Here is a 27589-nt window from a genome sequence, read left to right on the forward strand (position 1 = left end):
CACACCGCTGAGAACGGTCGTGTTTACGGGTTGGTCTGCAGAGCAACACAGAGGGCCCTATCTTGCACCCAGCGCAATTGACTTAGTACACCGACGCATGTATCATTCCTATTTTGCACCCAACGCAGAGACTGACTTTTCCCTCCACAGACGCAGGTTGGTAAATTAGGGAATGAATTTTGCAAACCATAGGCCTACATAATTACAAGGAAAAATATTACCACACAAGGGAAATAATGAAGATGTGAAAAAAAGGTATAAATGTAGCTTACACATTTACCCAAATTATTAAGGATAATTGCAGTGATTACAGATCAAACCTGTTTGACCAATAGTTGCAAGACACATAGATATATAAGTACACCTGACAAAGTGGGTTGTCGTTAACCATGCGTGCGCCTGGCAAATCCGCCATTGTAACAGCAATACGCAATGGAACGAGCGCGCCAGAGAACGTGAGATGATGCTCTGATTGGTTTATTGCACATTACGCGCCCAAACCACACCTATGAGTAATGGAGCTACTTCAGACCAACCCATTTTTGATTTGCGTCGGACTCAAGAGTCATTTATCCCGCCAGTATAGCAACAGCGCCCAAGTTCCGCCCACAAAGTTACTTGCGTTTCACGTTTGATACTTGCCTTTCAGATCGTTAAAATAAGGCCCAGAGTCTACCAATACATGCATACTAGACATACGTTGATATGCTTTGGGTACAGTCTCCACCTACACGTGACAGATCTCTGATGAGCTCCCAAGAGCCTCACACATGAACTCCACCTGCTGTGTGTGTTTGTTTTCCTGTCCAGATCAAAGCCACAGAGAGCTGGCACTGTGGAACTCCATCTTAAAACGTTAGAGGCCAGACTCAACTCCTTTTTAAGTCCCCTAAATGACCACTCTGGTTCCGTAGCAGCTTGTGTACACCAGAGATCTGGTTAATGTGGAGGCGAGGAGAAAACACTGCTGAAGATCAGGGGTTGGGAGAACTCCCTGTGAGAGGATCAACCAATCCAAATCCTGCATATGGAACCCCTGACCTCTGACTTCCTCTTCCTGTCCTGGTGCTGAGGCTGATGCCTGGAAACATGCGGTCACTTCCACAGTGTGAGTCTAGGACGGAAACAAGCTGCCGAGAGGAAGGAGAAAGTTTACAGGCCTCCTCTGGGAATACTGTGAGAAGCCTGGTCAACAGGCCTTCAACCAGTCAGGCTGGTTGGAACACACAACTCCCTCTGTATTTCTACCATATCTTCTGCCTGATAGTCTGAAAGGTTTACTTGACTGCTGTTTGTGTTTACGACAGCTCATTGAGGAGGAAGTGGAACACAGCTTTAATGGTATGGTTCATGTAGAATTGGTTATAAAATGAGCTAGCGTCCAGAGCATGTGCTTGGGGTCTGTTTACATCTGTAACCTCAGTGTTTAAATCTAGCCTCGTTCCAACCGCTAATTACAAACCAAAAGCATAGAGCTGGTGGCAGTCGATTCTGAGGAAACTGCTAGGGCATCAGCTCAGCATTGGCTTGCTGCTGACCAATGCTAAGCTTTGGAATTCCTCACCGACAGCATCCTCAACATTCTTTGGCAGGGAATAGACTTCAATTTAAATTTTCCATATAGGCGTGCTGTACGTCAAAGTTGAATAAATCAGTCTGGGTTAGATCTTCACACCTGCTTTCATGGCCGGGTTCTCTGCGAAGTTCAGAGAGGCATGTCGTAAACCTTCAGAGTCTACATTTCTACATTGTGACCTAGGTCTGCATACAGTATGTAGCCACACCATGATCTCTCCATAAATCGGAAAGAACAAACTGTAATTTTCTTTGACATTGTGCAATCAGAAAAGACCGGTGTGCCAGAATGATATGGGAGTGCTAAGCTAGAGCTGTGATCTGTTTGTACCTGTGTCTGTGGTGGACTTTGAAGCAAGAGGCTGGCACTAGAACTAACAAATCAAAGTTATACATATGCACTACAGTACGCCTAGGCAGTTTACTTTGCCCTGAATTCTCTTCACAGTACATACAAGGACAAACTAAATGGAACATTCCATAGGAAATTCCAACGAGACAAGAGAAATAATGGGATTTCAGTCAAATGTTTAGGAATGCACTGTTTGTTGGATTTTTAACTGTCTTAAATCTGGCTGAACAATCGTGTCTGTGGGTTGAAGTAGCTCTGGACGTAAGAAGAGCCTTTTCAGAAGTCTCTCCATACTTAACATTTCAGTGAATTCATGAGTAATACAGCAGGACTCATAGGATATGATTGCTCATTCAAGTGGGGGCGGAATATCACACAGTGTGTGCGAGTGCTGCAGCCTGCTCTGACTGTTCCTTAGCCAATCACACATCTCCTTCCGTTATAGGCGACACAAACTGGAGAGATACAAAGACTACTTGGAAGAACATCAGATGTCTAAAACCAAGATAAAAACATGCTTGATCCTCTTTGCTAATACTAATGGATTATTGATCTTAAACTGAGACCTGTCGCCCTTTACCCTTTGAGTAGCAATGTTTCCCCCCTTTGACCAACCACCAGGGTCTGGGGTCTTGCTGAAAGTCCTCGTTTACTGCAAGTTCAAACCCAGGATAGTGACTCAGCCTACACAATAGTCACAACTCTGAAGGGGAAGAAACACTCAGAAGGAGTGTTATCTCCTTCATCTGTAGACCCCTTCATCAGTCCCTCTTCTCTCCCTCCTCAAAACATCCATCAGAAGCGTTACGGATATGTCATTTGTGACCACCGCATCTGCCTGCTTGACCTCTTTTTTTTTCACACCCACATGCCATGCTAACCTAAACTCGACTTCCCTGGCCCCCAAAATACTTTCTTTTTATATAGTTTTTACTCCTGCAGAAGCTTAACTACTGTGGTTGATTTGTAGGTTTGGCACAGACACATAGGCCTAAGTGCAGAGCAACTCAGCGCAGCTTTCTGTCTCCAAAATGACCAGATGAGAGCCGTTAGCTGTACTCTCCACGAGGAAGGGTGGTGTACCCTCAATGACAGAACAAACATGCCCTGCTTCAGAAAGATCAGGACCACCCGGGGAATGACAGAAAGCAACAATTACTGTGACATGTTGTCTGGTTTATTACAAATTTTCTTCTGAAAAAAAACCAAGATAGAAATGATTTAATAGATGTCGATTTGAAATGGAGTGAAATTAGCTCCAATTCAATTAGTGTCACCAAAAGCAGACTCCCTTTCTAGAAAAAGAAAACTATATTAAACTGTTTCATTGTTGTTGAGTAGTGCTCAATGAACTGCAACAGAAACACAAACAGTGACCACATAAAATCACTGCAATGGATTTCAATGTACATTTAATCACCAGCCATTCTTTCAGCCCTATTTAATTTACAGTGCACTTTAGAACACAAACAAGTCTGTACCTCATAGTTCTGAGACATCTTATCAAAGGCATTCAAAGCTGAATTATGGTGAAACAGACACATTCATCACTACTTTAGCAAGAGTGCTGGTTGCGCAAAGACACATGCTATCTTATCACAGCATGAAGACACAAACCAGATGTTCACTGCTCAAGAACACAATTCACTAAATGCCCTCATTGCATTGTATTGAAATTACAATATATTTAAAAGGGTCAAAGTTTATAAAACGTTTCAACTGACAGTAGACAAACAACCACGCAAGCTATTGATTTAAACAGAGTATCTATGCTATAAACTGAAACCCTGCATAGATTGAAACCCGACGACTGAATTGTAATATTGTAGCTTACGCATAATTTCCTGTTTTAAATTACACTAATCAAAATGAGTCTTAAAAGTAGACTTACTTACCTTGGTAAACGTTAATTTTAGTTGTCCAATAAAGCGTTAGATCAGAAAGGAATGTACATAGCCTTTTCTGATCGCAAACAGACTGACAGAAGTTTTTAAATGTCTTGTAAGTGTCAGTGCGACTCGGTCATTCAGCCTACTCACTAAGGCTTCTGGAATAGCTTTCATGTATACTGACTCCTACATGTGCATTACTACCCCTTTCTGACTTGGGGGCGGTGCTGAAGATCTTACAGTAAATGAATAGTGAGTTTGGATAGTGAGAAGTTTTTCAACTGATCGTTTAGGTCCTTGTTAAAAGTAACTAAATTGGCACATCCCACAACTACTTTGGGTAGCCAATGGTACAGAAATGAGGATCATGATTGAGAGATTTAAAGCACGCCATGTGTGGAGTCCAGTACTGAAGGTGATGATATGCCCTGTTGATCATCACACACACAACTCTCTAATCCCTACAGGTCTTTCTATGACAGACCCAAGAATGAAGTGGAGGGGGGGGGGGGGGGGGGGGGGGGGTATAAAAAAAAATATATATATATATATGGTTTTCACAAATGAGAAAGAACATGTTTAATGATTTTAAATACTTATCCAAATAGTCCAAAGTTTTAGTCAATGCGCCTATCAAGTAAAAATACATTATTCAATTTGAATACCTACATGATTTATGGGCATTGTTCTGGTGTTCCTCGATTTATAGGCGATTTGTCAAAGTAACGCATAAGTGAGAATTTTACGTTAATGAGGCCATCTAGTGGTAGGACTGAGAAAACAATACTGAGCATGCAACTTCTTGCATGATTGGTTGTCCGTATTATTTTCCCGTTCAAACTCACTTTATTTTATTTATACGTTTAAAAGATAATAATGTGTATAAAATGATATAGGTGTACGGTAGCCTACAACACCGTAGATAATCTCAGGGCAAGTTATTGCTTTATCAGATAGACAGCCCACTTCGGCGCAGTGTGCCATCCTTCATGCAGCATCCACCCATTCACATTTAGATGCCCGCCGTCTCGGTTTGTCTCCATACAGGTCTGCTCATCACGTCCATTTGAAATCAGAAGGCATAGGCACATACGAAAGTGCCGTTTGTAAGATATACCATATAACTGTGGACTTGAAAAATCCTTTGTGGCTTTAAGTCTATCTGTCGCTGAATGATTTGTTAACCTATTTCCCCTCTGCCACCAAACAGGGGCCCAGCATCACACACCCAGCATCGGTGCGCAGCAGAGCCGACGTCCCAGGGATCCATTCATTCATGCGGATGCCTTGTCAAATTGAAAGGACGATGTTGGGTTTCACTCTGCTGACCCTGAGTCTAACGGCGCCTATTCATGGCATCCTCCCTGAAATTGTGAATTCAGAAATCAATCAGATAATCGAGGACAATGTGGCTCAAGGACACGCTACATTAAACGACATGTTTGTGGAGGTCGAGCAGTTGATGGAAGACAAGCAGCAGAAAGTGGAGGACGCCGTGCACCAGGTACAATCAACAGAGCATTCGGTACATTATTTGCTGGCCTGTGCCAGCTTCTGATATACACACATTACTGTACAGTTAGCTGTACAACGGCAACAGCGTGGTGATATATTTCCAGATAATAGCACTATAGCTTACGAAAAAAATAAATCCTACTTTAATTTGTATCAGAACAAAACACAATCGGATACATGGAATGACTTTGCACAACAGTTGTGATTTTTCAACGTACTGATCTTCTGGACCTGACTCCTATTAAAGTGTACTTCCCTAACCTATCTCTGCAGATGGACAATGAGAGTGCCAGATCAAGCTTGCACCCAAAAAACCTTCCCTCTCACTCCAACAATGAAAGCAGTTCTGCTGGAAATAGTTCTGCAGAGAGTGCTGCTAGAAATCAGTCCATCCAAACTACAGAGACAGTGGACAAGGTCAGATTACTCAAACACATTCATGCTGTCTTTATGATTTGGGATTATGGGATTATTCGTGATGCAAATATAAAGGACACAGAGCAAATATCTTAGCCTACTTGTGAAAGTGACCAAGACAACACTTGTACTTCCAAATATAGGACCAGGAAAACAGAACCACCCTCCAGTCAAGTGAAGAGCAAAACAACATCAACCATGTGAGTGAGGTTTTTTACCTTAATCTGGTTTGATCACTATTTGAGTTCACTTATAAAGTAGAAGTGCAAGGGTCGTAATGTGTCTGCTGTCATACTTCACAGTGTGAAATAATACAAGTAATACATTTCCAGTGCAGAGTCAAGCTTAATGAACTGGCCTGTACTTTCGTGGGCTACTCAGTGTGGTTGTTCAAGTGTCACGTTTGAGATGACGGTATCTCTATCAAAGTCTGTCCACAGAGTTTTCTTACACACTGTGTGAGAGATGGACTAAGGTTACTTCTGGACGTAGTGATATAATATGTGCAGGATGGGAGCTGGTTTATAAGCTGCCTTGGAGGCTGTGTCCTGGCTATTAATAATGCATGGCTGAGAGGCAAGACAAGCTGAAAGCTTGAATGGAGCTAAGGAATGGAACAGCAATATAAAAGTGGCTTGAAGTCAATGACTGCATGAGTTTGACTTGGATCCAAACAGCATCTTAATTCCTTTGTTCGAGTAACAATAGCATGTCTTGAGTAGTGTGTTAGTCTTCCAGGGGGAACACGGCAACTGCCTTATTGGTCCTAAATGGCTGAGCGGTTAGGGAATCGGGCTATCAATCAGAAGGATTGCTGGTATGAAAAATAATGTTGTGTCCTTGGGCAAGGCACTTCACCCTACTTGCCTCGGGGAATGTCCCTGTACTTATTGTATCGCTCTGGATAAGAGCGTCTGGTCTGACGTAAATACATTTTTATGGTAATATCAGTTTCTAAGGTCATGCTGAAATAACACAGGGTTAGTAGTGTCCCTTCACCTCTCCCTCCATTTATGTTATATTGTAGGGACAAGAGAGGGGAAATTAGATGTTTACTCAAGGTCTGGGGGACAAGAGTCTCATTGTCCCAGCTATAGAAGCAGCCCTTTTCTATTTAGGTCACATCAGGTACATATTAATACCACCAGGGTTCAAGTAACCATGTATCACTTCCTAAACATTTTGAATTTCACTGGAATGCATTTGAAATGTAGTGAGACGTTAATAGCACTGAAATACTTCTAGACACCACCACAGCCTCCAAAGATTGTTTTTGATGGTGGAATTTCCACTTTATCTGCAGTTTATGAATTATTCTGAAATGTAATTCTCATCATATTATGTGCACTGGGCTGAATGAGGGAAAGTGAGTGTGATTCTACTCGTCTCTCTCACAGGAGTGTATCATTGATGATGACTGTCAGAAGGGCAGATACTGCCTCTATGAGACTCACCTGTCTAAGTGTCTACCCTGCAAGGCCCTGGATGTGGTAGGTCTATTACTTGGTTATTAACAGGATGCATTAGTCCACCTCTGTCTGTCGTTGAGCTCATCCACAATGAATTGTATAGGAACGCTGTTCCACTCAGGGAACATCTTTCTGGATATCACCTCAGACCCTTCCAGTTCTAAACACACACACTCTCACACACACACACTCACACACATACACTCACACCCAGCAGGCTGTTAAATGCGATGATGATGCAACTGTTTCTGCGTTGATGCCGCATTGCAGTGTGGCCACAACTGTAGCTGCGATGTGCAGTATTGTGTTTAAAAGCCTCTCTCACCTGTACACGCGTTAAGATATGGGCCATTTTCAAGCTACAAAGCTGTCAAGACTTAAGGAAATGGACTCCATGATTGTATTCCTGTACAGTATGCGGTGCGGGGTATACACGTGGCTCTTCTGACATCCAAGTATTCCATGGTGGTTGTGCTGTCTTCCAGCCCTGCACCAAGGATGAGGAGTGCTGTTCAGGGCAGCTGTGTGTGTGGGGTCAGTGCAGCCAGAACAACACCAAGGGAGAGGCAGGCAGTATTTGCCAACACCAGAGTGACTGCAGCCCCGATCTCTGCTGTGCTTTTCATAAAGGTATGAGCCCCACACACGCGCACACACACAGAGTACAGAAAGTAATTACCCATCTGTTGAATTATGCCCCAGTGAGTCATTTAAATTTGTATTCACATCACCCATAATTCAGTCTTTTTTGCATGGAGAGTAAGGAGAGCAGCGTGAAACTGCAAAGACTTGATCTGCATATTCCTCTGAGCTCTCTGTCCCTCACCCCTGTCCCTCTCCTGGTTGGGCCTTAGCCCTGCTCTTCCCTGTGTGCCTGGCCAAACCCATTGAGCGAGAGCGCTGCTATACCTCCTCCAACCACTTGATGGAGCTACTGTCCTGGGACGTGGAGGGAGAGGGGCCCAGGGAGCACTGCCCATGCTCTGGGGACCTCCAGTGCCAGCCCCTTGGGTGAGTCCACTGTTGTCACACTGACACGAGTTAGATTTGAAACGAGGATTTCAATTCAGTTTTACTGTGATTATATGTTATTATATTTCCGCAAAATGTGTCATTTTACACAATTATCCTTAATTAAAACGGGTCTTTTTGTTCCCTTGACAGGCGAGGTTCCATGTGTCTTAAAGGCCAGAACTCGAGTGAAGAGGACACCCTTTATTCAGAGATTGACTACATAGTCTAGGGTTTACCCAGCGGCTCCGTTCTAAATGGCTTGTAGACAATCAGACGGCCTGGTCTCCAGCAGCTGTCTGGTATGCTGGGGCCTCCCTGCTCCAAAGGCCTCGGCAGTAACATCTACTTATAGAAAAACCTGGAGAATTGCTTATCTAGTGCCTTGCAAAGGGTAGTGTTTCCATTCTGCTAGACGTTGACCAAATTGTTGAGTAGCATGTAACACTTTGGCTGTACCTGAGTGATAAGTGAATTTAGTTGCTTTATCAAATGCTTTTTAGACACTTCTTGGATTCCACAGTACAATGGTTGGAGTCTTTGCCCCTGAACCCTTGCAGGTGACTTGTCTGTCCCTAAACTGCTTGTCATTGATAGTTATTGATATCAGGTCAATAATATAATCCTTTTGCATTTGACCAGAGAATCCATGCAATCCACTGCAAGCAAGAGGTGGCTAATCCTCCTGGTTATATTGCTGATGTGATGGTGTAACCAAATACTACATGAAAAGTTGAATGTGAAAAACTCCAAGACTCAACACTCAATGTGAATAGCTCATCAGGGACCCTTGTTACCATATACATGCAGCTTTCACAGCCTTTGCAATAGAAGATGAATAAAGGACACTCACTAACACTCATTCATCTTCCACATCTTCATGAGAATGACAGAATAACACTGTTGTGAAAAAGAAAAAGCGTTTTAATTATTTTCTAAAATCCTCTATGTTCACACACACACGATTTAAACCTCAAACAATGAAACAAAAAGAAATAATTATTTTTTTTAATTCATGAATTGGCATTTCTACTGTGAAGAGCTTGTGGCGGTATGCGAGGCTCCCAGGAGCAGTGTTCCTCCACTGTGCAGCCAGGAAGCTCTCCGGAAGGCTCTGGACCTCCTACCAGCCTCTAGTCTCCCTGGAGGTGGAGCAGCAGGGAGCGCTACAACAAGCACTCTCTCCCAAACACCGCAGAGGGCACCCCCCCCCCCCTCCTGCCCCTCAACCCATACAGCATGTCAGCAGCCTCCAGACACATCGCACGCTCATCCACATGGATGGTGCCGGAAAACAAAATGAGCCATCCAGGAAGAACCAAGTTCTAAATTAAGGTTAAATACAGACGACGACAAAATTAAAACGTGTGCCAAGAGTTTGCTCAAGAGACTTAAGAAAGAAATAAGTCCGTGGGCAAAACCAAAATAATAATTTACAATGAACAAAACCAAGCTCTTTCTCATCGCAGGTTACGAGGTGGTTGCTTCTAGTTCCTAGTCCCTCGTGGCAGGGGGACTAACAGCTAATGTACCAGTGGATCTGGAGCGGCGAAGCGGAGCTCCTATAAAGCCAAGGGACAGAGCAGCAGTAGGAGGAGCTACCACGAGCACACGCACCGCGGCATTCTGGGGAAAAGAGCAGTGACACCCACTGACTGACTCATCAAATCAATGCAACACTTTTCTTCTTCAATCAAGAGATGACGGTCCGTGAGCGGATTTTCGATTCACCGAAGACGACAGTGCCACTGCCGCCTGAATCACCAAAAGAGAAACATGAAGGAGGACAGTTACAGACACGTTCGTCTCTGCGCTAAAGGGCCGAGTTTGGAAGGATGAGATGGCGCTTGTATGGTGATAATGTGACAGAGGTACATGCCCAAAAGATGGTTAAAGGTAGGTCCCAGTAGTCCGAAAGAGTGGATCCGAGACCGAATGAGAAAAGTGACAGAATGAAAGACACACAGTGTAAAGACAGGAGAACCAACAGTGAAATACCTCTTTCTCCCTGCATTCCCTGCTATGCGTTGCTCGTGCACTTGTCTGCAGAACATTACCTTCAAAATCGATTTATCTGTATTATATTTGATTCTTCTTTTTTTTTCCTTTCTTTTTTTATTATTGATTAGCCTTTGCACTTCCCTTTAAACTTTACAGTACATAAACTATAGTGCACAATATGATTTCTGAGCCAGTCTCTACCCCCTGTAGCTCAGGGTGGAGGGCGAGGGGTGTGTCAGCCGCACGGCGCTGGCTGGTGACGTCGAGTCAGCATGGGGGGGGGGCCCCCACATCACACGGGGGGGGGGGGGGGGGGGGCCTTTGGCCCAGACAGGCCAGGCTACGTTACTCTGCAGCAGGCAGGCAGGCGGGCAGGCGGGCGAGCCGGCTCCGACCAGGCCTCAGTCCAGGCCCGTGTCCTTGGCGGGACCCCCGTCCAGGTAGATCTTGAGGGCCTTCTCTTTGCGGGGCGAGTAGCTGACCCGGTGGCCCGTCTTCAGGAGACGGCTGCTCTCTCGCTTCAGCAGCTCGCTCCTCTCGTCCTCGGACAGATCCATGGGCTCCTCGGTGCTGTCCCTGTGAAGCACACGGCCGGCGGTTAGCCCTCTGCTCGAGGCCCCGGGGGCTACGCGCCGGCCCTTGGCGTCGAGCGAGGGCGGGGGGGTCTTACCTGTAGAACACCACCGCCCCGTCGTCACAGATGTAGAGGGGCCACACGTTCAGGGTGGACACCTTGGGGTTCCAGTCCAGGTCCTGGTGGATCTCCATCACAGAGATGTCACAGGGAAAGGTCCCTCGGCCCTGCCGGCACACAGGGGGGAGAGACGCTCGGTCAACGGGGGAAGACAATGAGGGCGTAGGCAGGAGGTGGTCGATGCGGGGTGAAGACGGCTGCCGGAGAGCTCAGCTTACCTTGGCAAACTCCAGGTGTTCTAATAGAATACCGCTTATTTCACTGAGCTGCAGACAAAAAAGACAGCGTATTACAACGGCGGTCCATTAACAGTCATTTGTCTGTTCAGGTATTTGCCTCACTAAATGTGAAGGATTTGAGCCTCATGGTGAATAGGAGAGGTTGATGGTAAATAGTGTGCGTGGTGAAAACAGACACCGTAGCTCTCAGAGTTCCCAGTGGTGCATCAGAGCCAGTAGAGTTGCTGGAAGCAGCACTTAGGGGGGGAAGATGATCTCAAAGCCAGGCTAACTATTGCACTACAGCACAAATGTAATTTAAGAGACAAGGCCGCACACTTCGATCGACTTACAAAGTCGTACGGAGGCACAAAAACCCCACGCCCGGCCTCACACACACACACACACCTTCTCCTTCAGTTCCTCCACACTGCTGCTTTCCAGGACCACTTCCTGGAACGGCTCGAGCTTCATCTGGGCCGGTCTCCAGCGCCGGGTTAGAACAGCCAGCTGGGACATGGACTTCATCTTCTCTGGCTCTGTGGAGACACGAGGAGCTGAGGAGAACGTCCCCCTCAAACACGCCACACATGCACAAAGCCATTACTGCTGCCTGAGAGGAAAGAGAGCACTGCCACTGCCGACGGTGTCGACGCAGCTTGGCAGAGCCGATTCCACAGTGAACGAGCTAGCAGGTGGGTGGGCACTGTTACCGTTGAGAACCTCCAGGAAGACCTCCCAGTTGGAGGAGATGTTGATGTCCTCCTCGTAGACGTGGTAGTCCAGAAACACGGTCCCTGGGTTCTTCCACGTCTTCTTCCTGAGACGGAACCTGCACGTGCGCGCGCGCACACACACACACACACACACACGGTGCAAGGATTAAAGACGGCCTATTGTCTCGGCACATCTGCACATCTTTTGACTCATGGGACAGATCAGTGTGCGAGGGTGTCTGTCTGTGTTTGTGTGTGTGTCTGTTGACTAACCTGTCGATGCTGAGGTCAAGCTTGCACTGGTCTTTCAGCTGTGGTAGCAGCTCTCCTTTGGACTGTCGTACAGTCATGCCCTTCGCAAACACCGTGTCCACTAGGAACTTACAGGGCTGCAGGAGGGCAGGGAAGGGGACTCAAATCAATCACACCATATCATGACAGTCCCATGCAGTCTGTGACAGTTTGTTTTAGTCCAAATGAGCATGAGGATCTGTATTGTGCTAAGCTAATCCTCACCTCTTGGTCATTCACTAGTAGCTGGTACACCTTCACCCTGTACTCGCCCTTCTTCAGTGCCCTGCCTAGACGGATGGTTATCTGGGCAGAGGAGAGCAGTCAGGCATAAACAACAGAATGAATACCTTTGTTCCAGGTTCAAGTTCCATTTCCCTTGTGTCGACACTTGTACAGGTGGTGTAGCAGTCAACCGACCTTGTTGTCGTCGGAGAAGGAGGAGAGGGTCTCGTTGAGGCGAACGCTCTCAAACTCCTGGTTGTTGGCGTAGACCCGGAACACCTTGAACTGGGTGGAGGCGATGCCCACGAAGGGCTCCAGGTTCTGCTTGAACGCCGACAGAGTGATCCTCTTGTCCACATGCACCAGCAAACCTGAAGGCCAGACAAACGCTTGAGGACCAAAACCCACGGCATGGAACACCTCTGTAGGATATCTGACTGGATGGCGTCGGCGGCAATATAGGGGGGAGAGAAGAGGTGGTGGGGGGGGGGGGGGGGGGGGGGTACGTACATTTCTGGGCTTCCCCTGAGCCTTCGTCCTGGGTGTAGGGCTCGGCTTTGAAGTAGAGGTACTGGGCCTCGGCCTTGCTCTTCCCGTGCTCGTCGTACTCGCTGTCCGTGCCGGAGTCCTCCTCGGCCGTGTCCCACGTCTCCTTCTTGCCCTCGTGGGCCTTGGAGCGCCGGCTGCTGGTGATGCTGTGGGAGTCCAGGCCGTTGGCCAGCTGGATGGGCCCGCTGTCGGCGTTGCACAGCGTGTCGCTGCTGTGGCTGGAGCTCAGGATGTCACTGTCCACGGAGCTGGTGCTGCGGTCGTTGTTCACCTCCGAGTCCGAGCGCTCCTCCGAGGGGAAGGGGGCGTCCTGGTCGGACGACGCGCCGCCGCTCGCCAGACCCTCGCCGCCCGCCGCGCCGATCCGGTTCTCCAGCTCGCGGTTGTCGGCGGAGGAGGCCGAGGCCGGCTCCTGGGAGGGAGACTCGATGTGCTCGAAGTCGCTGGCGTCGGAGCTCTTCGGGCTGTCGCTGCTGGAGTCCTGCTGCTGCTGCTGGAGGGACAGGTTCTTCAGCTTCTCCGTGCTCTCCTCCAGGATGGCCTCCACAGACTTCCTGTTGCCCTTTGACCCCTCGGAGGACTCCTCGGGGTCGCCGGCCGCTTTTTGGCAAATAGTTCTGTTGGCCAGGCTCCCGGGCGACTGCTCTGGCAGCGAGACCAACAGTCGGATTGTGTTCCCGTGGCGGTCCAGAAGTTTCCACAGGTGGGAGTCCGTGAATGTGACCTGGTGGTCGGCTGATTGAGAGCTTTCGACAAAAACCTGCGGAGGAAAATTCAACTCGTCAACAATTTGTGACTCATTCAGCTGCAACGCAACATGGCCCCCAGAATAACGGGGGACAGACACCAGTCACCCCGGTCTGCTCAGGACAAGTGCAGTGACTCTGATAGGAGAGCGACCTTGTTACTCCTGAAGAAACCCTCCGCTTTCAGGGTCTTGTTGGGCACGTAGAGGAGCCGGAGGTCGTTATAGCAGCGCTCCAGAACCACACGCATGGTGTCTGCCGACAGCTCTGTCACCTTCAAACACACAGTCGGGCTTAGTACTCTCCAATGTTTGGACTAGACGATCAGTCACATACCTCACAAGCGACGTGTCACTTGGAAGGAGCGTCTTGTGAGTGTCCTACCTGTGCAATGAGCTGCTTGAACTCGGCGATGCTCTGGTTCAGGTACGCTCTGACGCAGACGGGAGAGGCGATGGTCTCGCCCTTCAGATTCACCACGTGGACCTTCACCATGACCTCTGCGGAGACACAACCGCACACGAGAGACCACCTTCAGCTGACCTCCCCATTCGTACGCGCGGCATCCTACTCCGCGATGGGTCAAACCCCTCTCAACAACAGGCCCCTCCCCCTTGGGAAGTCCCGGGCGTGGCTTCCTAGGGATGCTGCGGGCAGACACTGACCTCCAGGCTTGTAGGGCTGGAAGAGCTGGTCCGGCCTGCGTGTCTCCAGGAGCAGGTCGAACATGTAGGACGACTTGACCCCGCCCAGCAGCAGGCCCATGGGCGTGTCCTCCTCGCCCTCGTACGAGCGCTCCAGGTACTCGTGGAACTCGTCGTACTTGACCAGACGGCAGCAGTCCAGCGGGACCACGCCCTCCAGCTCCATCAGCTAGGGACACACACACACACACACCCATAAGGGACAGAGATAGACAATCCCCCACACGCAAATCAGCCCAATGTGGGTGGGTGGGGGGGGTCAGGTGGCTGAGCGGTTACAACGTTCATTGGAATGAATGTTTACAAAGCTTAGCTATAGAGAAAAAAAACGCCCCGTGTCTGAGCACTTTACTGTAGGCTAGACCCTGGGAAACCCCGCTCTGTCCTGCTGGCCTGGGACAGTCCATAGGTTCACACTGTGTTCGAAATACGACTCTACATATATATACACACAATATGTCTATACACTACTAGCTAGGCCAGACTAGCCTCTCAGTCATCCCCCGTCAGTCGGAGGTACCTTGTAGGCCATCTCTGTGGCCTCCAGCAGGGTTTTATCCTTGTGCACCTCCAGCTTGTTCTCCATCATCATCATCATCTTCACAGGGTGCATGCAGAACAGCTTGATCTGAGGAGACGACAGGTGTCAGAAAACCCGGGCGACCCCGCCCCACCGAGCGGCAGGCTGGGGGCTGGGGGTTGGGTGGGGAGGGCAGAGTGCGGCGACGTGGCAAAGGGTGAGGGTTAGCTACCTTGCAGGTGTTCCTCTCGATCTCCCGCTGCCTCTTCTCCTGCTCCTCAGACTCCTTCTCCTTCTGGACCAGACGCTTGATGTGCGCCGGGAAGTCATCCGCGCCCAGGTACTCTGCAAACGCAGCAGCCAATAACCAAACAGGTGGGGGGGGGGGGGGGGGGTCCAGGCCCGTGAACCATGCTACATCCACAGTGACAAATGTTTTTTTGTTTTTTGGGGGGGTAGTTTATCGCTTTGCCCTTACTTGCGTTCCTCGCGGGGTCTTTTAACCTGTAGATCAGCATGTAGGCATTCGTAGAGCTGGAGGAGAGGGGAGACACACGGACAAGCAGCAGCGTTAGGGAGCGGCGCACGTCTTATCCTCTCTCGCCCTCAAACACATGAAAGGAGCAGCTGACACGCAAGGCTGTTGACACATCAACGGCGCTTTGTCCGGCCCCTCAACAACAAGCCCGTTGTTTGCCTACCGAGACCCACGTCAGTAGGCCGTCCTCTCAGTAAACAAGCCAGAGGGAGACACTGTACCCCGCCCGCCCGCCCGCCCGCCCGCAGCTGTCCCCTGGTGCTCAGCATGATGGTGTGAGGCAACGCTACGCCTCTGGAAGACCAACGAGCAGGGGACCCGGGGATGGACGAGGCTGGCTGGTGTGGGCATTAGTGGAGGGGGGAGGCCGTGTGTAAACAGGTCCCCGGTTGACGGGTTCTCCGGGACTTATTGACAGGACCAGATCAATGCAGTAAGTGGCTGGGGCGAGAGAGATCGAGAGAGAGAGATCGAGAGATCGAGAGATCGAGAGAGAGAGCGAGAGCAAACTACCACTGACCTGGCAAAGGCACTGGAGTAATACCCCCTACTCCCTGAGGAGCCTCCGTACGTCTTCCTGATATCATCCTGGGTGATCTGGGACAACACACACACACACACAATTCAACTCGTCAACACATCCGGGCATTTCTGGCCAAACCGACTCTAATGGTTATAAAAGCATAGGTGAGTGGATGTTGTGCATGTCCTATGGAAAGTCGTTTGTGAGGCGCAGGCGACGTGTAAGGGCTGAAGACGCACCTTGCTGACGTGCTGGTCATTGAAGCTGTACCACTGGCCGTCGCTGAAGGATTTGATGCAGGCGTAGTAGTGGCCGCCCGCAGCGCTTCCAGAGTGGACCATGACAGAGAACAGCTCAAAGGTCAATGAACTCTGCAAGACAGGACAGGACACACCCTTACTAACACCCTCCATCAGCACAAAGAGATGGCCTTGAACTTCACTTTCCTCATGGCAGTGCAGATAGCTAAATGCTATTTGTTTACGAGTACCTGACCTCTCCTGGACTTGCTCCTAGTATTTCATTGTTATAACAAGAATGTTGTATTTCAGGCAACACAATTGAGGAGGACTCTGTGTGTGTAGTGTGTGTGTGTATGTGTGTATGTATGAGAGACCGTATAGGCCATAATTCATACTTGGTCTCACATACATGCCATAACCTCACATATATAGCATTATACTCTCACATATATACCATTATACTCTCACATATATACCATTATACTCTTGAACATAAACAACTTGGTCTCACATACATGCCATGACCTCACATATATACCATTATACTCGCACATATATACCATTATACTCTTGCACATAAACGACTTGGTCTCACATACGACACCATAACCTCACATATATACCATTATACTCTCATATATACACTATTATACTCTTGCACATACACCATTACACTCTCACATATACACTATTATACTCTTGCACATACACCATTATACTCTCACATATACACTATTATACTATTGCACATACACCATTATACTCTCACATATACACTATTATACTCTTGCACATACACCATTATACTCTCACATATACACTATTATACTATTGCACATACACCATTATACTCTCACATATACACTATTATACTCTTGCACATACACCATTATACTCTCACATATACACTATTGTACTCTTGCACATACACCATTATACTCTCACATATACACTATTATACTCTTGCACATAAACTGGCATACTCTCTTACACAGACAAAAATACCCTCTTATATGTACCATCATACTAAAGTATGACAATATGTGTAAGAGAGATAAATAGTATGTGTGAAAGAGAATGATAGGATATGTAAGAAAGATTACTAGTCTATGTGAATGAGAATAGTTATATGTGCAAGTGAGAATACTTCACTCATGGATCACTACGACTCTTATTGAGTGACTTGTTGCTATTGTAGGTTAGATATAACGAAGTTAGGTCTTGTACTTGCTGTGTAATATTTTACTGTTGATTGTTCTTTTACAGGTACAGTCCTGCACTTTTGTGGTTCATGTTGTTTTATTTGTAACTTGTATAACTACATGCTCTTATGGGTCTTCCCTTTTGGCACTTGTTTAGCTTTTTCACAATGTATGCTTCATGTTTTGGCTGCTTGCAATGTTTGGGACTATCTCGTTGTTATGTTCAGTGACCTATGCTCTTTTGTAAAGCTCTCTCTTGGAAGTCGCTTTGGATAAAAGCGTCTGCTAAATGAATACATGTAAATGTAAATGTAAATACTCGTTTATGTGAGAGAGTTTGATTGAAACGGAAGTAGTATTGAATTCTCAGTTCCTGATTGGCTTACAGCCTTGTAGCCAAAGCAGGTCTTGCTAAACTGGAGCAACAAGGCACAATTAAAACAACGGCTACGTATGCCTCAAGTGAGGACGACCAGGAAGACCATTTCTGATGGTCGGAGGTGCTCTTGAATCGAACATAGATCGTTGTCTCACTTCTAATTATTTCGAATTTTCATTTGAAATGATGATCGAATGAAGACAGGCATACGTAGCCTTAAATGCACGCAAACTTTCCCGACTGTCACTCCCCCCTAACTGCTGGCTAATCAAAATGAAGGAAAACATTGGCCGTGTGTAAACTCGCGAAATAATCTTTGCAAAACCATGCGGTCAGGACCCATGCTGTCAGTTTCCCTTATAATGTCAGGAACACACCGCATTGTATTTGTAAAAAACAACGTAATGTCCTCCTCATTACCATTAATGGTAATGTTAATTAACTTCCACAAAAACAAACGGGCCTAGCAAAAGAAGGTAAATCAAAAGAAAAATCATGTCTACCGCGCTAACGTGCAAACAAAAACTGTAAATGTTTATTTTAAGCGTCGTTTTACTGTTAATTGTGCCTTGTTGCTCCAGTTTAGCAAGACCTGCTTTGGCTACAAGGCTGTAAGCCAATCAGGAACTGAGAATTCAGTACAACTTCCGTTTCAATCAAACTCTCTCACATAGACAAGTATTCTCACTTGCACATATAACTATTCTCATTCACATAGACTAATAATCTTTCTTACATATCCTATCATTCTCTTTCACACATACTATTTATCTCTCTTACACATATTGTCATACTTTAGTATGATGGTACATATAAGAGGGTATTTTTGTCTGTGTAAGAGTATGCCAGTGTATGTGCAAGAGTATAATAGTGTATATGTGAGAGTATAATGGTGTGTATGTGAGAGTATAATAGTGTATATGTGAGAGTATAATAGTGTATATGTGAGGTTATGGTGTCATATGTGAGACCAAGTTGTTTATGTGCAAGAGTATAATGGTATATATGTGAGAGCATACTGGTATATATGTGAGGTCATGGCATGCATGTGAGACCAAGTATGAATTATGGCCTATACGGCCTCTCATATGTATGTGTTTGAGTGTGCGTAGTGCCAGCTGGTTACCTTTGGCTTGAGTACTCTCTCCGTGCTGGTGCTGTCCAGACAGATGCCCTCGTCCACGCCGTCGTCAGTGGAGAAGTCATTGCTCATCTGGTCACTGTGGCAACTGCCCTCGTTCTCAGCCCCGCTGTCTGTGCAACTCTCCGTCTGGGGAGACTTCTAGAAGCAGGCAAAGCCAGGGGAAGAAAAAAAACAAGAGAAGTGAGTGAAAGAGAATAGAGATAAATAATGTGAGGGAGAGAGAGAGAGCGAGGAGAGTGAGCGAGCGAGGAGAGACAGAGCAAGAGGAGAGCGAGAGGAGAGAGAGCGAGAGGGGAGAGCGAGAGAAGGGAGCGAGAGGAGAGAGAGCGAAAGGAGAGAGAGCGAAAGGAGAGAGAGCGAGAAGAGAGAGAGCGAGAAGAGAGAGCGAGAAGAGAGAGAGCGAGAAGAGAGAGAGCGAGAAGAGAGAGCGAGAGAGAGAGGAGAGAGCGAGAGAGAGAGGAGAGAGCGAGAGCAAGAGAGAGAATGAAGAGACAGGCCAGGTATCCGTTCCCGTCATGAATAAATGATGGCCTCATCGAAGTGACTCATAGATGAAACGCAATCGAGTTTGCGTCGGCGTGGACCCCGAAGCAGCCGCCCCCAGGGGGTCCGTCTCACCTCGTCCTCCACGTCGATGAAGGGACTCATGTCCAGCTCCTCGGGGAAGGTCATGCGGTCGTTCAGTTTGATCCGGTGCATAGTGGTGTAGTCAAAGTCAAACCGCTTCAGCTGCAAGGTCAGCAGGTAGGGGAAGTGAAGGAACCTCAGGCCCTGTGTGGAGGGGGAAGGGCCCTGGTCAGGACTGGGGCCATCACGGAGGACCCTGTGCTCGATGGTCAGCAAATCCATCAAAGTCGTTTGAATTTGATGCATGGGTTTTCCCCTACCTTGCGGGCGTCGCATTTTTTCTTGCAGCGCTCACAGAAGTACTGGTTGGCCCCATCCAGGGTCTCTGGCTGGATGAAAGCCTGCAGTGCCTCCTCCTGTTGCACACACCCACCCACACACACACCCACACACACACACACACACACACACACACACACAGGGAGGCCCCAGGTCAAACTACGCCAATGGCCCTTGGAAGCAGACTAGATATACTGTGGCTATAATACATGTCTGTTGTATGGTACAATAATAGGAGGAATGGTTGCTTCGTATATGAGAATGCAGGCAGAGAGGCCCATAGCGACGCACCACGCTGCAGAAAGCCTGGCTGGCGCCGAACGGCCTGATGACCAGAGGGATGTCCAGGTAGGTGTCGATCCTCCAGCTCTCGTAGCCACACTCCAGACAGCGCACGTAGTCCTTCAGCTTGCCCTGGTACAGCTGGTTGATCAGGTCGGCCTGGCAGAGGAGGAGGGGGGGGGGGGAGGCAGACCTATGGTCACTACCAGTACATCCAGTCAGCCAGGAAGAATACCGCCGCCAATCACTGAGAGAGGCCTGCGACTCATCGATGAGGAGACACGTTTCACATTAATTTCGAACCTCGCTTGAATAGTCACAGTTTGAAAGGAATATAACTTGTTTGTGTGAATCACGAGAGGAAGTCAATATAGGCCATTGATTATTTCAGGCGTCCAGCTAATGCAGTGAAGTTCACATGTCCAGGCCTGTTCCTGGCCCCCTACACTAAATCTAGTGTTTACTGTTTACAGCAAGCTCCTGATATCCAAAATAGTTAACTAGCTAACCCTGAGGGCTCACCGCCCCTTCCCCCCTTCCTCACAGAAGGCCCTTTGTTCTGGCTCTGGAGGGAGGGCTCCCATTGGCTGAGGATTAGTGTTGCCGGGCGAGGGGGCAGGGTCCTCACTCGCTTTCTTTTCTCTCTCACCTGCTCTGTCTGTTTCCACTTCTGCTCCAGGGCGTCAAACATGACCCTGCACAGCTCCTGAACATCATGCTGCTGCCAGGCTGAACAAACACAAGACACCAAGATACACAATGAGAGAACGACATGCGCGCGCGCGCACACACACACACACATCAGGTTCAACTGCAGGAAACTCGACGTACACAGCTAAACAACATCCTCTGACTCTCCCCCCCCCCCCCCCCCCTCACACAACCCAAAAGTTGTGTCGTGCCGTAGCGGAGAGCCCCACCCTCGCTGCTGTCCCAGCCGAAGCTCCGGGTCACGTCCGTGGTCTCGATGGCCCTCTTCTTGCTGGTCTGCAGGAGCACAAACAGCCTCTGGAGCTGGTAGGGGATGCTGTTGACAGGCTCCTCCTCAGACTCCTCAAACTCCCAACTGGAACGCGCAAGTGACAGAGCGACGTTTGACACAATGGCGGGGGCGGAGCATGCCATGTCTGTATATCACAGGCAGGCCGATACATCTTGATAAGGGGACGGTCACTCACTTGTACAGCGCATTTCTGAACTCTGGCGTCATAAACAGCGTTTGGAGGAGGCTATTCAGGTAGCAGGTCATGGCCTGGTTCACTAGCCCCACGTATCCTGAAGCAGAGAAAGACCAGAAATGAGAAGGGGGGGGGGAGCAGCTGCAGCCCAGGAAGTGAGGTTTTGTCCTGAAAATCCTATCAGAGTTATATACATGTACAGAGTTCAATTAAACATGTTTTATGTACGGTTTCATGTTGTTCTATAGCCTGGCTGCCAGCCCAACTTCTCCCCGCCCACAAAAAAATTTGGTCGGGAAGTTGGGTCTGGAGGGTCTCGTATTGGGAACAACTACATAAAACCAGGATCTGGACGGACCAATGAAATTGCCAGGGCGGGCTTTATACGATGATGGACAGATGATCAACAGTAACGTAATCAACAACGTCACGAAAGAGCCCCTGGGGTTGAATTCATTTTCAACAAACAACATATTACGTTGCTCTGATTGGTTGTAGGTCTATCCAATTGAGCGAAGAGGCATTTGTTTTACGAGTTCGGTTGAAACACACCCCATAGTCACAGCCCAACGGAGGGTTTTCAGACTCATATTCTGACTAGAATTATGAGTATGACAACGTCAGGCTAGTTGTTCTACCCTCTTACTAGCAAATGCTGAATCCTTATTATTTGCAATTTAGCGTGTGCATGTGTGCATAGTTGGGGGGGTCTACCTGTTTCAGACTTGTTGAGGATTGAGGAGTAGGAGTACGAGGGGCTGCTGTAGTCGCTGCTGCAGCCCACCGTGCCATCCCTGGGCAGGGGGCCGATGAAGCGCTCCTGGGAACTGTCATCCAGCCCACTGCTGTCTGCTGTCGCCGATCCATCCTACACGCACAAACGCACTTGAACATATGACAACTGTGGTCTTCCAACGCGATAACGTATTCATTTGAAGTGCATTCCAGGCCCGACAGAAGTCCCTCATGCCGGTACAGAAGGCCTGGTCCTCCCTACACCCCCCGCCCTCTCACCGAGGCTATCTGAGGCTGCTCCCCGTCCTTGTCTGTGAGCTGGAGGAAGTTCCTCTTCCCAGCCTCGAACCCGGAGGCGGTGAGGGACATGTCACTGGTGTGGTCCAGCGGTGCCTGCGGAGGAGGGGACAGGCTCGAGTTACAAGCGGGACGGAGGCCAGACGGCAGGCAGGCTTTGTTCGGAGCACAAAGCAGGCGGGCAGGTCCGAGCTTGACGGAGCGAGACATAGGCCACCGTCCGGGGATGAGCACGCCAACATGCATAAGTGCGAGACAGAAAAAGGCCCATCGCTTTGATACCAGCCTTTTATTGACCTTCTGTGCAAGCAAGCGTTAAACCTTGGTTTAGGAAACCTGGAGCAGGAGCACGTGGGACTGGACGACGTCCACCAGACCTTCTGATCGTTTCCTCCGCCTACAGTCTGTACTTGCATGTGTGTTTTGTGGTGTGCAACGCGGCGCGAGGCGGTGGAAACGGGGCTTTATCCACTGACCTGCTCTGAGAGATAACGACTGCCTTGGCCCCTGAGCTCTGGCCTGGGTCAGGGGCAGGATTATCCCAAAGCCAGGTAAGAAAAGGACATACACTCTCCTCCACTCTTATGAGTGCACCTCAAGGAACTGTGGATCCCCTGGCGGTTATTTTGGTGAAGGTCTGACCGACAGCACTGCTACATAAGCCGTCCATTAAACTCGGAATAGAACACAAGGATACCATGCACATTCGGGTCATCTTCCCGAGAATGATCGATATCCCCGACGTCGTTTTAGTGAGCGTACTCCTGTGACAAGGGCCCACCACTTACCATGGCTGCTGTATTGCCCCATGCCAGGTCGAACGTGCCACTCAGGTATCCCGCCTTGCGAGCCACATCCTCAAACAGCTTGGAGACGGTGGTGGAGGCCGGCAGGTTGAGGGTCAGCCTCTCGTTGACGGTCTTGGAGTTGGTGGTGTCTTGGACGATACAGAGCACTCTTGGCTCCTCCGCGGCATTTTCGATCTGCGGAGCACACCGAGCAAGACACGTTCGGCACGAGGAATACAGTTTCGTGTTGAACCGGGCAACAAATGTTATCAAAGGCACCTTTTTCTATATATATATAAAATAATTATAATAATTAAGTCAGGCTAAGTTTGCGAAAAGTTAGGTTTGCACTTTGTTTGCTTTTGTTAGGCTGAAAACAAACTTTAATAATTCCTTTGGTACGTTGTTTTTGAGGAGAAAAAATTAATGATTAAAATCACCCAGCCCTACTTTAGTTCAATCAGCTTTGACGATACATATCTTTGATATGTACACATCTTCGATAAGACCTGCAACATCACACCATGTTGTCAGCAGTCTCCCGGTGTGCCCTTAGGGGAAACCTCGGAATCTGAGAGAGAACACTGGGTGGACACACTCAGAGATGTCCTCATACTCGAAGCCACACGACACAACAAGCACACACACACACACACACACACACACCAGAAAGGGGAAACTGGAGCACCTCTGTTGTGCAACGCAGTTTTGATATGGCCTGCTGAGAATCTTGTTGCATTTGGTTCCTGGAAAAACACAGCTTTGCAATGTAAGCCGTGGCACCGTTCATTCCAGACGGCCACATTTGTAAGCATATCACAAATCTATCATGGTAGTGCCAACACATCACAAGATGCGAAAACAACATTCAACAACATGTCATTTACACACTCCTCATGCATACATCAGACCTCAATCTAATATAACTATTGCCAAAACACAAGCAATTCCAGGTGTTATTCATATGAGAACATGACAGTAAAGTCCCTTTGTCTTTTTATAATGACGATAAAAAAATAGGCCAGGTTTATGAGCTCTGTCCCAGAGGCAAGGCATTCAAGAAATGATGCAAGACAAACATATTCAAGGCAGAGGGGTGAATAGAAGTGTTCCTATGGTGGACTGTGTCCAAAACAACTGTTACAAAGCGGATTGGCCAGCAATCCGCAAACTAGGTGTAATCCCCTTCACCCGTCTCACTGTGGTTACGCTGCATTTTCCTTTAGACTGCTTAGATGCCGTTTGCTGCATAATGTTTGTGTTTCCCGTTCCTAATCCAACGATATGTTCATTTCCATGTTCCAAGACAAGCAGTATTTTCTATGGTTAGGTTAGAGACACGACATGCAAGACAAGCAGCTGACTACTGACCTGGGCCTGAGAAAAACATATGTCAAAAGCCCAGCAATGAGTTGCCTGGTTGTAACACAGAGTAACAGTCGAAACAACAGTGCTCCATGCTGTCGTCATCACACAGCACCCCCCCCCCCCCACCCACCCCCCCCCCCCCAACACACGCAAAACCCTGTCCCGCAGGAGGGGCTACCTGAGATAACCTTTTCTTCATCTCGTCGAAAATACTTTGCCTGCAACTCCAAAACATAACCTGATGACAAATGATAGGGGTGGAAGAAAGGCATGAAAGATTATAACGGTGCAAACAGCTGTTACAGTGAAGGAAAACAGTGATGCAACTTGATGTCCCATGCGACCAAGCACAAGAGATCTGTCATGTCTGGACCTAGTATACTCATACCAAAACCTAGTTGACTCATATTGTTCATGGTGATCCCGCATAGGAACCATTTAAGGTGTTAAAGTCTTTTTTGGATGTTGACAACACAGGGCCGGCTAATTACTACATAGAAGGGCAGCAGATGCCAACATGAGTGCATTATCAGATTAGAGAGTATTTTTATCACAGATAATATCGCAAGGTGCTGACATGGTGCTGTAGGAGTGGCACACATAACTAAATGTCCAGCTCAATGAGCGAAGGCTAAATGGCTATGAGCACATTATAACTCCAATTAATTAATAATTAGTTTGATTCTCACGCAAGGGGCAAAACTGGCAATATAATCCTTCTCCAGGGAAGTAATAACTGGACCAATGATTTTGTAACAGAGCTTAACATTATCCTGGGATGAATCTGAACCTGTGCCATCCTTTTTATTTTTGAAAAACCTAACCCTTACTGTACAAATTGATGGTAAAACGACAACAAAGGTAGTACGTAACTGTCAATGTATTCTGATATGATCTGCTCTTGAAGAAAGCCTACTATTCATTACCTCAACTGCAAACTCAACAGCAGGTGGCTGAAACTAGGCATTATCTTAAAGACCCCAAAAAACACATGGCAGCCTGCTGACTCATCCAAATGGACAAGATTCCAGTCAGTCATGTACGTTGGGATGAGATTTATTATCCCAAAAACCAAACTGGCCCACACTACAGGAAAAGCACCAGTGGAAGGGGCTGGAGACACAAAGTATGTCTTTAGATGATCTTCCTTTACAACCATGTTTGTATAGCTAGGTTATGGTAAACAATTGAACTATGTATAACTTAGATTTATTTGATAATCAACAGGAACAAAAAAAACATCCCTGATGTTTCAAAAAGGACATTTAACTAATGAGTGGATTAAAACCTTCCTCAAAATGCAGAGTGACAGTAGGCCATGCAGCACCAAATGTAGGATTGGAGATTGTCATTTGAGTTTGGCTGTGGAGAAGTAAGCCCTGCAGAAAACTTAAATAATGGGTTCATCTGCTGCATGATTCGAGGGATGGAGGGAGATGATCAAGGCCTCCGACAGCCCTGCGGCCAGGACCTTCATCGCTACTAGGCAAACAAGACAGAAAGAGTCTGTCTAAAGCAGATTAAAACACAGACAATTCCATTTTGGACACATGTTTTAAATAAGCTACTGTCTGAGAGCTCAACCACTGAGTCCCAACCCTTCCCAGATATATAAAAAAATAACATTATTTTTTTAACTGTTACACGATAAGTACCGGTAGGCCTACAAATCTCTTAAGTTCTTCAAAGAGTGTGCGGCGTGTGCTAGCATACAAATGTACAGTGTAACAAACTAACTACCCTCTGAAACAACTTGTATTTGTCAAGGCAGCTTGACATCAAAAGTTTGTCTCATTTAACGCTGTAGGTTTAGAAAAATGTTCAATTATTTGTGACCGTTGTGATCTAGTTTAGCCTAGCCGTGGTATTGTACATTAAATACCCGCTCAACTAATTTAGAGTGCTTGATACTCTAATATATGTACGTAAGGGACAGCCGATTAACATTAACAAGTGGTTCGTTCACTTGGAAGGTTTTGGCTAGTTATTTAACCTACAGTACGATAGCAGATAGAGGCATTTGTCATCATTGCGACATAATAAATTGTAACGTTATCTGTCTGGCTAGATAAGTACAGTACAGATGTGTGTAGCCCCGTTGGGGTACGGTTAAGCTAAGTGAATAATATAATAAAGCTACCAACGAGCTAACTTATGAGTTGCAGTGACTACGTTAGCTAGCACGATAGCCAACAACATGCCAGTCATTGAAAAACTAGACGTAACCTAGCTGTTCAATGTAGGCTATCAAGCCCTGTGATACATTTGCCACTCCGGAGAGTACTGTAATGTTTAACTAGCTAACTAAATGCAGCCAGCATGATGTAGCTAGAATAGCCAAGTGTAAAGCCTTTTGTTTACCGAGGGACCTTACAGTTAGCTAGCTAGACTGGCTCACGAAACATTGCATAGGCTAACTACTTGGCTAGCATTTAGCCTAGCTAGCCTAGCTAGAAACGTTAGCTAGCGATGTTATTGAATAGAATAGCTTTAGCATGCTAGCACTTCTAGGAGCCTGTAACTATGCGTTAGCTAGTTCAGCTTGATATGTCTTCAAACAAGACAGGCCGTACAGCTGGGTAATTTGCTTTTGACAAGCAAACATCCTTGTTCTTCACCCAAGTTTCAACTAGTTAGAGCTAAGGCAAACCTCCCTTTAGCTACCGCTGTACTAGTTGGAATGTGGCCTGTGTTGTTGCCAGTACCCAGTTTGGGTGTAATCCCTCACCTCTTTGGGTACGAGCTGGTTCTCTTCGCTGGGCACCATTTCCATTTGTGCGACAGTCAAACAGACATTTACCCAAGCTCGGATGTCAGCGGGAATACTTTACGACGTTGAACAAATACATTATTTGTCTTTGTATCAATCCTGTGGATGTGGAGCAGAAGTTAAACTAATAACAAACTTGTAATCAAAGTGGTTGCAGTCGGCTACTTTCGTTCTACCCCCTAAACAACACAACCGTCAATGGGAAGGGAAAAATGGCCGGTCTACAATTACGCGAGACTTCTGAGAGAAGCCTTCAGCGTCACATCCTTGGAGAAACTGGTAACGTCCTAGAGCTCAACATCTTGACAAACCTGTCATCTGTGATAGTGAATTATCTTCATAATA

The 27589-nt window shown here is 47.4% G+C and overlaps 3 protein-coding genes across 19 annotated transcripts in view; 1 reads left to right on the plus strand and 2 right to left on the minus strand.

Annotated features, from left to right (window-relative positions):
* The window catches only part of mical2a (microtubule associated monooxygenase, calponin and LIM domain containing 2a), a 34369-nt gene extending 30163 nt beyond the window's left edge, over positions 1-4206 (minus strand). For 6 of the 13 annotated variants that reach the window (XM_084681698.1, XM_084681697.1, XM_084681694.1 and 3 more), the window contains exon 1: positions 3823-4170. The gene's annotated coding sequence lies outside the window, so the exon portion shown is untranslated. Of the gene's footprint in view, positions 1-3822 lie in introns of all 13 variants that reach the window. The other 7 variants (XM_084681687.1, XM_084681686.1, XM_084681695.1 and 4 more) reach the window with 6 other exon arrangements.
* A 620-nt stretch (positions 4207-4826) lies between these two features.
* Positions 4827-9090, plus strand: dkk3a (dickkopf WNT signaling pathway inhibitor 3a). Its single transcript, XM_084681669.1, has 8 exons — positions 4827-4922; positions 5027-5320; positions 5605-5748; positions 5892-5948; positions 7146-7238; positions 7703-7847; positions 8072-8228; positions 8382-9090. Exons 2-8 carry the CDS (start codon positions 5093-5095, stop codon positions 8458-8460), a joined length of 903 nt encoding a protein of 300 aa, XP_084537795.1. The 5' UTR covers positions 4827-4922; positions 5027-5092; the 3' UTR covers positions 8461-9090.
* Positions 9091-9131: 41 nt separating this feature from the next.
* usp47 (ubiquitin specific peptidase 47) lies at positions 9132-27445 on the minus strand. 5 transcript variants are annotated; one of them, XM_084681664.1, is made up of 29 exons: positions 27203-27445; positions 24653-24712; positions 23107-23301; positions 22301-22414; positions 22001-22154; positions 21287-21383; positions 21029-21174; positions 20758-20837; positions 20118-20267; positions 19808-19903; positions 19539-19691; positions 18903-19058; positions 16193-16324; positions 15951-16027; positions 15371-15426; positions 15125-15237; positions 14893-15000; positions 14334-14541; positions 14053-14168; positions 13823-13942; positions 12884-13682; positions 12569-12744; positions 12374-12454; positions 12131-12246; positions 11855-11973; positions 11550-11680; positions 11142-11189; positions 10900-11030; positions 9132-10805 (listed from the first exon to the last, which is right to left on the minus strand). In XM_084681664.1, exons 1-29 carry the CDS (start codon positions 27245-27247, stop codon positions 10631-10633), a joined length of 4152 nt encoding a protein of 1383 aa, XP_084537790.1. In that variant the 5' UTR covers positions 27248-27445; the 3' UTR covers positions 9132-10630. The 5 variants fall into 5 exon arrangements, with proteins under 5 accessions (XP_084537790.1, XP_084537793.1, XP_084537791.1 ...); XM_084681667.1 differs by lacking the exon at positions 24653-24712 and having other exon boundaries at positions 27203-27444; XM_084681665.1 differs by lacking the exons at positions 24653-24712; positions 27203-27445 and adding an exon at positions 24478-24586.
* Positions 27446-27589: the final 144 nt, after the last annotated feature.

Source organism: Hypomesus nipponensis, chromosome 19 (genome assembly GCF_054491055.1).
Source record: "Hypomesus nipponensis isolate SF chromosome 19, ASM5449105v1, whole genome shotgun sequence".
NCBI lineage: Eukaryota > Metazoa > Chordata > Actinopteri > Osmeriformes > Osmeridae > Hypomesus > Hypomesus nipponensis.